This window comes from Psammomys obesus, unplaced genomic scaffold (assembly GCF_907164565.1).
Source record: "Psammomys obesus unplaced genomic scaffold, mPsaObe1.curated_primary_1811, whole genome shotgun sequence".
NCBI classification, from domain to species: Eukaryota; Metazoa; Chordata; class Mammalia; order Rodentia; family Muridae; genus Psammomys; species Psammomys obesus.
Genome location: NW_026585689.1, coordinates 17,210,631 through 17,224,193, shown reverse-complemented (window position 1 = coordinate 17,224,193; position 13,563 = coordinate 17,210,631). Strand labels below are relative to the sequence as shown.

Genomic DNA, 13,563 nt, shown 5'->3' with positions numbered 1-13,563 from the left:
AAAATATACCAGAGAATGAGTAACTTGAAGTGAATATTTGCATGTAACCAAACTGACTAAAACTAAACGATTCTAACACATATTTACTAACTAATATGTTTTGGTAACTCAATGTTTCCCAAATCAAAAATTTTTGACAGCATTCCTTAGGCACAGTGTCCTAATGCTCATTCTCTCGATTGTTGAGTTAGTTTCTTACTAAGAACAAGAAGTCTTTGTGTTATAGGATGAGTCCACCATCCGTTTTTACAGAAAAAGAATAAAAGTTTCATGAAATAAATCAGTCTTAAGGAAAAAAAAAAAAAAAAAAAAAAAAAAACACATACACAATGAAACACTGGACTCACTGGCTGACAGTCCACTGTGCTAAAGGCTTACCTTGAGAAACAACTCAAATGATTATTGGCCTATGCACTGTTTGGTTATCCTTTTGGAAATGAGATTCTTAAATTATAAACTAATTTTTGGAAATTACTGTTTTTCTTTTCTTTTCCATAAAAGAAAGATGTTCTTCAACATTTTAATTGTAACTAAACAAACAAAAAAAATCTTTTAAGTATACATGGTTTATAAAACCTATGTGTCCATGTTACCAAAATTAAAATAATCTATCATGTCAACAAATGTAATGTGGGAATCAATTTTCAATCCTTGATGTTATTCATGTGTATTCATAAATTCACCTTAGGTTATTATTTGAAATATTTTCTTTTTAAAGAAACATTGAACATTCCAAAATATCTGTAATGTGATCTCATCTTTTTTTCAAATGAAATAAATTTCATGAAGCTAAATGTTATATAAAAGATTTATCTCTGGATTCCCTGATATTTTATTTATAGAAAGCTATGAATTTTTCAAAATAAAAAAATGAAGTCTGCATTTCAATGTTCCCTTTCACCTCATTAGCAAAAAAATATATATTTTATTGTGCTTCCTCTTTGTGTTATATTGTGGACATTTTTTAATTTTTCACACTTAGTACAATTTCTCTATCAGAATTTTTAACATTACAGACTAGATTAAAGATTGATACAAATTATTGTGAATCAGATTTTTTTCAGTTATTAATGTCAGAAAATTTGCCAAGTAAAATCATGCTTTTCTTTTTTTTTTTTGATAGTAAAACTTCCAGGTCTTAGGACATATGTTGATCCACATACATATGAGGACCCTACTCAAGCAGTGCACGAGTTTGCAAAGGAGTTGGATGCTACCAACATATCCATCGACAAAGTTGTTGGAGCAGGTAAGTAACATGTCGATAATTAACAGTAAGAATTCTACATAAGGAACATGAGCTTGCTCACTTTTTGAGACATAAATGTGTTACTATGGAGACAGGCGTTTTCTGATTTCATGATCAAAGACAGGCAATAAATAAATACACCATTTAATGGAATCTAATGATTTCAAAGGTGCCAGACTTACAGACTCTCAGACCACGACTGCCTTTTATTTATTGAAAAAATAAAATAGCAGTAGCAGTGGCTAAAGGCTGATCATGTGACACAGAGCTATTGACTAATGGGGACAGCAGAATAAAGCGAGCGAATCTCACTATAAACAAGACTAGTAATTGTAAATCTTGATATTTTACAAAAATAGTGTTTTAAATCTAAGGAACCAACAACCGAAAAATAAACTGCTGACACATTTGATATAAAATTCATATGACCATTTTGAGTGTATGTTTTAAATTATGTCAAATGCATTACTTTAATACTCACCTCATAGGCTTTTACACAAATGCACCAAAGCTCTCTGGAAGTGTTCAGGTAACTCCATAAAAGGAAATACACTCTTATTCTTGCTTTACATTCTATGATAGAATTTCTCTTTCTCCTATTATCCCCACACATATCTGTAGACATACATTCTAATTTGAGTTTAGGAAATCAGATGATTTCTCAAATATTGTTCCTTTATTCCTCAAGCACCAAGGAACACTACAGTTATAACTATTGCTAAGAAGCAAGGGTTTGTTTGCCCCTGTTTATGCTGAGGTTTGTTGGTATTTCATGAAACCTGTGTCACTGTCCCTACTTGAGAAATATGTGAGAAATATTTACATCTTTTATTTTGGACTTTAAATGGCTTTGTCAAGGAACTGCATAAGTCATTGCTTTGGAAACAATGGATACTGGTTTGCCAAGTTAAGGTGAGGTCAGGGGAGTTTAAAACTCCTAAAGAAAGGGCATTTTTTTGTGCTATAGCTAGAGATCAGTAGAAAATTTTACTGTTTTTGTAGGTCAAACTATTTATTTTACAAAAAAAATAAAAAAATAAAAAAGTAATAAACAGATCTCACTTCACTAATCGAAACATCAAGAACCATGTTCAGAAACTCACAGCAATGTAAGACCTTAAACAGACAAACATTAGCATACAGTTTATCAAAAAACTCTTCAGAAAAATTCCTTATTGGTTACTACAAGACTAATGTTCAAGTGTGGTACAATACATATCTAATAATCTGTACAATAATGGGAGAAAAATTCTGTGGGTGGTACTATTTCCTAGCAATCATAACTGCAATACAGTCGGAGAACTCTATGTAAAGGTAGCTCAACATCTATTGGAAAAGTGATAGGTAAATTTTATCAGTCATCTGGTAGGGTCCTAATACACCAAGGAAATTTTATATCAACTATATTGGAAGCTTTAAAATTCAGCAATGGTTCATGTTCAACAATTTTTAGATCATTTGCACATTAAGGCATCTTTATGGAGAATATTAACTCTAAGAAAATATTTCTACAGTAAGTTTTATATACAACTGGATATGCTTCATTTGATATTGTTGTATCACTGTTCTCCTCCCAGAAGCCTAGAAAATTTTATAGCTAGTGTGTCAATAATACAACAAACCAATACTCCAATAAAATGAATTGATAGCAGATGCTTACCCTCTCATTTTCAGTGAGCCTAAGTCTATAGCCAATTTGGCCCTTGTAGTAAAAACAGAATAGTTTCAAACATCTGAAATTAATCCAGTGTTCAATCTTAATATCTGAGCTGGCCCGTTGATAACCCTGAAATAATGTTAGCTATTACAACACAGAATGTAAAGTCTGGTAGAGTCTTCACTCAATTTTCCACTTGAATTTTTATGATGTGGTGACTTAACCATGTAGAGCTTCTCTGAAGGTTCATGGATATCCTGGACTTTCTTAGGAAATTGTATATTGCCATCTTCCAAAATTTCTTTGAGCTTATAGAATATAACTTGGAAATCCAAATGTATATTTTAACTGAATTATGTAAAAGAGACAGTTGCTCTGTTTTGATGATTTTAGAAAGTGTGGTGTGTGTGTGTGTGTGTGTGTGTGTGTGTGTGTGTGTGGTGTATACATGTATGTGTGCAGGTGGAATCACACATGCCTGTACATGTGGAAGGCAGAGGTTGACTCTGGATGCTTTCCTCTGCTGATCTCCATTAGATTTTTGTTGTTGTTGAGATAGGATGGTCTCTTACTGTGGAGCTCGTAACTAACTGTGGATAGACCCATTGACCATCATGCCCAGGGTATCTGCCTGTCTCCGCCCCCTCTCAGCATGGAGTTGCAGGCATGCAACACTATACTTGGCTTTTGCCTGGATGCTGGGTTGCCAAACTCAGGACCTCAGGCTTCACCAGTTTCATTTAAGCTCCCAGATCTTTGCCATCTTCTCAGCCTCATGAATTTTTAATATTTCATTATATTTTATTGCTCTGTTCATTTTCTAACAGGTGAATTTGGGGAAGTGTGCAGTGGCCGTTTAAAACTTCCTTCCAAAAAAGAGATTTCAGTGGCCATCAAGACCCTGAAAGTAGGCTACACAGAGAAGCAGAGGAGAGACTTCCTGGGAGAAGCGAGCATCATGGGACAGTTTGACCACCCTAACATCATCCGACTGGAGGGAGTTGTTACTAAAAGTAAGATCGCAAGACCTGCTTTTGTTTACTTTGTGCATATACTGCATCAACTCAAAGTCATTGAAGGATTTTGATATCACAAGTAGCCTGGGTCTAAGTAAATTCTGTTGATGATGAACATACTATTTTTTTTCTGGCAATATATAAATGCAAATGCTGTTCTCCATTACAGAAACGTTTGTTCTGTCTTTAGTCAGTTGATTAAGAGATTACCTTGAAGGGAATTGATGAGGACAATCTTGTTTGCAGCGTAGCAGGATAAACAATGGCTGGGTTTTGACAGGAACTCCCACCTTGCTGCCTTTTCTTGCATTATTCACCAGCTTCATTTGAGCTCTCAGATCTTTGCCCCCTTACCCTCTTCCTGCCCTTAGGAAAATTATAAGAATCTTTGGGGTGTTCTAAGACATAAGATTGGACCTCACAGAAGACTTATGGATTCTCTTTGCTTCTCAGTGGATTTCAGGTAGTTCTGATGTAGGCTCCCAGGTGCATTCCTGGCTGTGCTGGGGAACCTCTGGCTCAGAGCCATCGCAGAGGCCTGGATTTATATCCATGATGGTTTCTTCAGCCAGGCTAAAGAGATCCTATGAGGCAGATCTGTTATTCTTGGCTAAAGTCCCAATGAAAAGCTCTTGAGAATGTGCTGCGAAATTTTTTTTTCTCAAGATTTTGGAGCACAGGGTGAAAATAAGTGAAATTGGCAACAGACTCCATACAGTGAATGGCAACATATGGTAGAAAATTTGGCATCTTTCAGGGGATAATTCATTGGCACCACATTTCCATAATCTATGGTTACCAACAGGCATTACTCATTATATTTTGCACAATGTTATTTTTCCGTAGCATTACATGCAGCCCATTCTAAGTGGCAATGATACCTTCTCGCACTTCAGTATATCTAACAAGGCATTTCCCTCTGCACAAGAGCATTGCATATCAAAGACTATTTTGATTTTCCTTTGAGTTTTCATATGAAATAGATCTAACAACTTAACAACATGTAATAATTTAAACACACACAACATAACTGTGTGAAATCTCATATTTATGTCTTGCCTCTGTACTGTTAACCATCAGGCTATAATAGCAATAATACTGACATATTTGACAGTGAAAAATATTTTTTCTTTTTACAATTAATTAAAACATTGATAATATAAGTAAGAATTATGAAAATAAGTGATTCTATTGTTCCTTTGGGCGAAAAACATAGTGTCAGAGATATACAGGATCACATTACATTGAATTTTCAGTGTCATTTAGATAGTTAATGTCCATCATGACATCTTGATCAATCGGTTGCTCTGTAACTCTGGAACCCAACTGGGAAAGCCAATCCATTTGTAGTAATGCAGCTGTTCTTCTTATTCTGTTTCTAAGGTTACAATGTCTCGTTTCACTTCAGGAAAGGCTTGCTGATTTTTACTTTGTTCTGTGGTATACTCATATTGTCACTACCTCCTGGTGCATTAGAATTGCTCATTTCTCTTTTACATTCTCATGAATAGCCATACAGCATAAGGTTCTTGTCTAGAAATTACTATGGATATTGAGAACAACTTTCTGTTTTTTATTTTAACTCTATCCCCAAATATGGACAAAAAAAAAGGTTTCATGTTTTAATTTTCTTCTTTTATCATGGGTTTATTATGTGTGTATGTATGTCTTGTATGTGTATGTCTGTATTAGGACATATGTGTATCATAGCACATGTGTGGAGATCAAAGACAAGCAAAGATGCCACTTCCCATCTTCCACCATGTGGCTCCTGCAGATCTAACTCAGATCGTCCAATTTGGCAACAAATGCATTTACCTGATGAGACAGCTCACCAACCCAAGTTTCCATGTTATGTTCTCATATTGCACTATCTTACTTTTTGATTTTTGAAAACCTTCCCTAACATTTTGAACATAGAAAATCATCTTTTCAGGTTTCTAAAAACTTTTTGCCTTAATACGTTAATGATAAATACTAAAACAAGGTGCTGGGGAGATTATCTAGTTGTTGGGAGCTCGGGCTGTGCAAGCATGGAGAACTGACTTCAAATAGTGGGGGCTCATGGCCACATGTTTCTCAGAATCTAGTACTAAAAGGGACAGAGACACGTGGATTACTGATTGCTAGGCATAAAATGGGGACATCAGAGTTAATGAGGAGCCCTGTCTCAGGAGAGTGAAACAGAGAACAACAGACAGTTCCTCACATCCTCCACTGGCTTCAGCTCACTTGTGCACAGTTCCATTTACCGCACTCAAAAACTAAACACATTGTCTCCATGCATCATCCCTTGAGTTTTTGATCTTAGCCATTCTGATGGGTGTGAGACAAAAATCTCAGGGTTGTTTCGATTTGCACTTCCCGAATGACTAAAGATGTTGAGTATTTCTTTAAGTGTTTCTCTGCCATTCAATATTCCTCTGTTGAGAATTACCTGTTTAGCTCTGTACCCCATTTTTTAATTGGATTGCTTGGTTTGTTGGTGTTTAACTTCTTTAGTTTTTTAATATATTCTGGATGTGGATATTAACCATATAACATAGGATAAACATATTAATCTATAGTCCTAAGGAAGCTAAACAACAAGGAGGACGATAGAGAAGAAGCTGAATCCTCGCTCAGAAGGGTAAACAGGATAGACATCAGAAGTAGGGGAAGAAAGAACAGGACAGGAGCCTTCCACAGAGGACTTCTGAAAGACTCTACCCACCAGGATATAGAAGGAGATACTTAGGCTCATAGTCAAACTTTAGGCAGAGTACCGGAATCTTTATGGAAGAAGAGGGAGATAGAAAGGCATGGAGGAGACAGGAACTGCACAAGGAGAAAAACAGAGCCAAAATACCTGAGCCCAGGGTGGCCTGCAGAGACCTATACTCCAATCAAGTACCATGCATGAAGAGGAGTGGATCTAGAGCCCTGTCCAAAGGAAGCCCACTTGGTGCTCAGTTTCCATGTGGATTCCCTAGTAAGGGGAACAGGGCCTGTGTCTGACAGGAACTCAGTGGCTGACATTTTGATCACCCCCATGGTGGCAGCCTTCTTAAGCCACCGAGGAAGATGTTGCAGCCAGTCCTGATGAGACCTGATAGGCTAGGGTCAGAGGGAAGGGAAGGAGGACCTCCCTTATCAGAGGACTGGGGAAAGAACATAGGGGGAGAAGAGGGAGAAGGGAGGGCAGATGAACCTGGGGTGAGATGAAGGAGAGGGCTGCGGAGGGGATACAAAGTGAAGAAATTGTAATGAATAAATACATAAATAAAATTAAATTAAAAAATCTAAACACATTAAAAAAAGAAACACCTCAAGCAAGATAAAATTCCTGAGAGATATCAGAGATATAGGTAAATTTATCCTTGGATCAAAATAGATACTTATTTTCCTAGTATGTCGAGTAAAAGTGAATGGAGAAATTCTTTCTCTCTGTATATATACATATGCACATACACACACTCACACACACATATGCATGTGAAATAATCAATAAAGGAGGCCACAAATTTGAAAAAGAGCAAGGAATGATTAAAGGGAGAAAATGAAGTAATTATAATATATCAAAAAATTAATAGTAATATGAAAAGCACAGAACAATAACCAATAAAGAGACAAAGGAAGGGGCATAAAGTAAAGAAAGGGAGTTGGAAGAGGAGGGGGAGCAATATTTACTGGTAAGAGGCTTCGGTTTTGTTGAGTTGTGGGTGCTTTTCACAGAAGCTCAATTACGTAACTGATTGCTTCAATCAGAGCGTGATAGAGAAAATGATTTTAGTCTGGATAGGATCATCACTAATTTTCCAGCACGTACATGTAAGAGGGAGTGGTAAAGGGCACCATCAAATAAAAGTCTAGGTTTGGACTGATGCTTAGTGATGGGCTCTATTATACCTTTCACCAGTTGTGGTTTTCTGTGATTCTAGTAGTATGAGTTAGTAGGAGCAATCTGTCTGCTGAGCCATAAGACCCTATTTACTGCATTTAAAGCAACATAAGACAGTAAAAATCATAGGAAATCCCTTTACATCTAACAATAAATAAGAATAGTTTGAATTACAATAGCCCAAAATAACAACAGCAAAATATTTAAAACAATCTCCAAAGCAAAAACGCAGTAAAATATATATACTAAGACAAACTGGGTGGTAAAATTTGCATGTAGGATATGTTGAACATCTTATTCAGATTTGATTCTGGAACATTTTAGTGTCAATTACAACTACGTCCATGGGGTAAAAGTTCTAAATGTGCTGTATCTCTCTGGTCAAATAAGAACATGAGCAGCTGCCAAGCCCACTCTATAAACAGCCATCACATGCACTGTAAGCGGAGCAGAATAGTGTGCTGTGAATTCGATTGTGAGCTCCTTGGTGGCACGTTTAAAAGCTCTAAGTCTGGCACCCCACAAAGGCAGATGGAGACGCAAACTTTTTAGTATCAGTGTATTTCATTTAGAGCAAAATACAGCTAATCTGCCCCTAAAAGTTATTCTCCATTTTTTTAAAATTTTGTCAGATATTTATTTAGATTCTTAAGTTTATTTCAAAGCAACTAAAAATTTGAAGGAAATTGTAAGAACGGGTCATTTACTAAAACTCGTTAACATCTAAAGCAGTCTAGTGACCAAGTCCAGAGATGCATGCGCACTCACAAGCAGAGTGAAATGGAACTTGATTTTCGTGAACAAAACGGTATTTACCGAGAAAAAACACGTCCAATTGTGTTTTGATTACGGACTCAGTGGATCTGAAATCGAATTCCAAGTCAGCCTTAGTTAGTGTAAGACCTGCACATCAAACTGCTACAGGTACTTCTTCATGTGGAACAGAGAATTAACAGTGGTCTTTAGACACTGTGGTATTTTCAGGCACTTTAAATATCAGATAGGATTAGACAAGACTCAATTGTTCCACTTCTGACTAAGCAACACTTAATGAGTCAACAAAAGAAAATTCTGGAAAATAATTCCTTGTTTTAATTTATTTTTTCTTTTTGCTTAAAAGACATTCTCTTTATTATTCTATTAATTGTGTGCTTGGAACCATTCAACCTACGTAAAGGCTTTTTTTTTTTTTGAAAGCTTGTTATATAATCATTACTTTTTCATTTATTTGAGTTGAGCCATAAACAACGTTAATGGCATGGTACTTGCTGAGCCTGATGGCCTTGAACAGGAGAAGGTGATAGACCCTCTGATCTTCAAAGTAGCAGAAAGCTGGGGCATGTTGTGCACAGAGCTAGGTACTAACATGTGTTATCAATTTTACTTGAAGTTCAAAAGGATGGAACGTAGTTTCAACAAATGTTTGATATTTCTGCCATCACACCATTAGTTAAATGATGCTCAGGCTCCAACTGTAATTACCACTGGCAACATTTTACCTAGTAGAATAGGAAAAAAAAAAGTTGTACTGGATATGAATAGTATATTTTCCCCTTGAATTATTTTCTAGAAATTGAAGGAAAAGTATAGGAACAACACATTTTACTGCATAATTCAGATGTAATCTCTCATGATGAGGAATGCTGTGGACAGTGTCTCTTTGAACGACCATTTTGCACGAAAGGTTTAGATAGTTTTACTCTTTCACATAAGATGAAAAAAACATTGTTAGAAGAAGATGTCAAACTTAAGGGACAATACCAAACCTTGATTATTTCACTTGCTTCTCCAGCAAAGTCTTATCTGTGTTTTTTTGTATATTTCTTATGACTTTCTCAGTGGGCAATATACACATGGTATTTATTTCTCCAATCATAGAAATGGTTTGTCGGAACAACACATTTTTGCAATGCTGATGATGCACAGTATAATTACACATTCACAATTGCAAATTGACAACTGAGTCAGAACACATATATCGGAATGCCTTGTAACATAACCCAGAAGGACTCTATCAGTGTATTTAAAGAAAAATAAGAGGATTTGAGTTATTTCATTTTTATTGTTTACTGATGTCTCTTGCATAGTTATATTGAGATTACAATGGAATTGGTGTTGAACAATTTTCTCACTTTTATTAATGGCATGGTTTCCTGGCATTTTGAATGATTAAATTCAAGTAATGTAGATGGTGACCCAGAACTGGTCCATTTTTAAAGACTGGGACTGTGGTAAGCTCAGCCATGAATGGGTCAACAGTGTCACACCCTTCCACAGGGATCTCTGTGGAAGAAGTAGCAGAGACACTGTAGAGGCCAGAGGGGTTGATGGCTGCAAGGAAGTCATGGTTTTTAGGATTCCACAGGACAACTGCACAATGAAATCACAGCAGGTATGACAACATGTGCATGACCCACACAAGGTCAAGCCAGACAAAAGTCCAAAATGGAGATGGGAGAAGCATGAAGTCTAACCTACAGTTAAGGAGTAACTGGGAAGCGATAGCTGCCAGGAGAGACACGTCCAACAGTGCATGAGAAATAAAAATAAAAATAAAAAAATACACTTGATGAGTTTTAAAAAAGAATTAAAAGGAAGACAATGTTACAGTGGTCTGGTGAGGGGAGAAGTTTAATGTGAAAAAAATAGGTTGTATGAAGTTCTTAAATAATTAATAACATGAGATTATTTTCAATTTATAAAATTTGTTAGAGAATGACTCCTTGACACCTGAGATTTGCATTTCAGAGTATTAATTCACATCCTTCCTCCCTTTCTTCCTTTTTTCTCGCTCTTTTTTTCTTTTCCAATGTAAAGCTAGGTGTGGCAGCACACATAGCTGTGAACCCCGTCTTTGGAGTAAAGGGAAGTGAAACAGGTGGATCTGCAGAGCTTCCTGATAGTTCATTCTAGCAGAATCAATGAGTTTTGGGGTCAGTGAAGAGCTTCCCTGTCAAAAAACTTAGGCAGAGAGCTGAAACTGATGTCTGGCCTCAGAGCATTTTCACATGTATGCACACATGTGAAAATTTACACATTTACTACACATACTAATTTTTAAGGAAAGCAATATACTTTAATATCAGCATAATTTAAAGATTTAGTGTCAATATGGCAGTGGTGGTTGATATGGAACACTTGGAGCTAGAGTATCAGACCCGACATAAAAAAATCAGGGACAATCCTTGGCCACACCCCAGTCGCAAACATGAACTCTGCAATTGTCACTGGCTTGCTGCTTGGTGATGGAGTCATAACAACGAAAAAGAAGCTGGCCTCTGCTTTCATTAGCACACATATTAGTGTATATAAGTGTGGATATTTCAGCCAAAGGATGCTTCTGTTAAAATAAGATCAGGAAATATCACCTTGTATCTTTATAATGGTCTAATGAGAAAATAAAGGTCTTTAATTTGTTATAATATTTATATAATTTGCTTATACACAAAGGAAAGTCTATAATATTTTCATCATGCAAAACTCCCATCTCAGAAATACTGTGAAGTAAATTTCTTGGAATTTGTTTCCATTTCCATCTCTTCTTTGGTCTTTTTCTTTTTTGCTTCTGTGCTTACTCACAATGACTGAAGGAGTAGTATCTGCTAATGGCAATGGTTTTTATTTTAGATCACACCCATTTAAAAAAGTGTGCTGAAGGAGCCTCACATTACATAGCAACAACTAAGCACACAAGAAGCTAATACAAGAAGAGTGCCAAGAGTTTAAGGCCAGCCTGGGCAATACATCAAGTGCCAGTCTAGCCAGGGGTACATAAGACTCTGTCTCAAAACAAACACATGGACAGTGTACGCAACAGTAAAACAGCACTTTACTGTGTTAGCCACAATTGGTTTCTGCGCAACTAGCCTTTCCTTTAATATTTTAATGCTGATAAATATTTTTAAACTTGAATGTAACAAAGATTAGATATTTGTAAAGTCAACATGACTCTTACTGTCTATATTACACCATCCAACTCTTGAACTTCTGGTTAGGATAGCAATATCCAGGGCTTACTCTGGAATTCTTAGATGTCATTGAACAGTGATAACACGTTTTCTAATATCTCTGGGCTACTGTGAATAATATGGAAATGAACTGGTTTGGTTCTTTACTGTATAACAATTAGAAACTACTTTTTTTTCATACTTCTTAGTAAATTGAGAAGCAGAAGTGAAACTGCACTGTGAAATTTGCCTTGATAATTTTTGGTGGGTATTCTTCAGCCAGTCGTAGCCTAGAATTTCCACTGGGCTTACTAAATATCCCCAGCTATATCTTGTAGTCTCTTGTAACGATAAATGATACAGGTGATATTTTGAAGAAGCAGATTGTGCAATGTGCCAACCACAGCACACAGGATGGATTGTGCAAACTTTAGTACCGGCACACTGCATAATGTACAGATGAGATGGTGTTTTGTAGATCATTTCCCACTACATTTAATACATGCCACAGCAAATTCTCACCATTACTCCAGAGTCTGTTTATTGAGATCACAAAGGAAACTCTAAGTTAAGATATTGCTTTCCAAGTTTTTTCTGATTGCTCTTTGTCTGAACACTTAGGTTTCTGGATCTTTGAACTTAATGCAAAGCACATTTCCAGACTTGCCTATCTTTACTGAAGTGTTTACAAATACCTAAATTAGAAGAGTTAAAGGCAGCCTGATCTGATTTCTGAATGGTCATGGGGCTATGGCTTAATTGACTGGTTTGATTTTTTAGCTACTTTTATTTCCCTTGCCAAACATTTTAAAAGACATTCTAATGAGAAATGAAATGGCCATAAGGCTGAGGGCCTGAGGAAGCCAGTGATAAGCAGAGAGCTGAGTGGTACGCAGATGCAGCAAGCGGCCGAATGAAGCAATGTGTTTCAACTACCTTTGCAGCATGCATTTGTCTGGTAACATTTTATTCTCCTCAGAACTTCACTAGGAAGTAGCACAGACCTTGATAAGTCTGCACAGATAATAATGATCCATAGAGACAGAATAAGCAAGCTCTTTTGTTTCCATTCCTTAAATCATTCATGTATTTTTTTCCTACAGAATAGGGCTGTAGGTAAAGTATCTTAGAAAGCAACAAAGTTTCTATGGCACAAGTAAATATAACTTGAAAACTGTCAAGTTAAAGTTTAGCTAGCATTTGGAAAAAAGGAAGGTATACGGCTAAATCAAAAAGATGCATTGATGTGGCACCTAAAGAATGTAAATGAATCAAAGCCTTAATGAAAATAGGCCAATGGATGAGTTAATAATAATAGGTATCACAATTCTCTAATTGTTTTCACATAATTTAAATATGTGGATATTTGATTAAGTAAACTTATGAAGATACAGTAAAATTGTAAGCGATAGAAGAATAATCTGCATGGTACTAATTCATGACATGTGTCAATTTTCACCTATAAAAGCAAAGTGTAAAGTGATCAAGTGAAGAAAATGATAACTTGTAGTATCAAAAAGGCAAACTCACTGAGAGTATAGCTCATTTGGTAGGTGATTCCAAGCATGCTGGAGGCCCAGGGTCTGATCCATTGCACTCAAGACAGGGTGTGGTGAAGTCCACCTGAGGACCACTCTGCGGAAAAGAGGGGAGGATCAGAGGTTCATGGCCAGGCTATGCTGCATAGTGAGCTCAAGATGCACCAAAACTGCAGGAGAGCCTGTGTAAAAATAAAAATAAGTAGCTAAAACCATAAAGAAGCCTGTTGTAATAAAAATAAAATAGACCTCACGGTATTAAAATAATAAAAATCA

The 13,563-nt window shown here is 36.2% G+C and overlaps 1 protein-coding gene across 2 annotated transcripts in view; it reads left to right on the top strand.

The window, feature by feature from the left end:
- Epha3 (EPH receptor A3) overlaps positions 1-13,563 on the top strand; it is a 350,488-nt gene that overhangs the window by 293,699 nt on the left and 43,226 nt on the right. For both annotated transcript variants that reach the window (XM_055593082.1, XM_055593075.1), the window contains exons 10-11: positions 1,124-1,249; positions 3,734-3,919. In XM_055593082.1, coding sequence (XP_055449057.1) covers positions 1,124-1,249; positions 3,734-3,919 — 312 coding nt within the window. The remainder of the gene's footprint in view (positions 1-1,123; positions 1,250-3,733; positions 3,920-13,563) is intronic.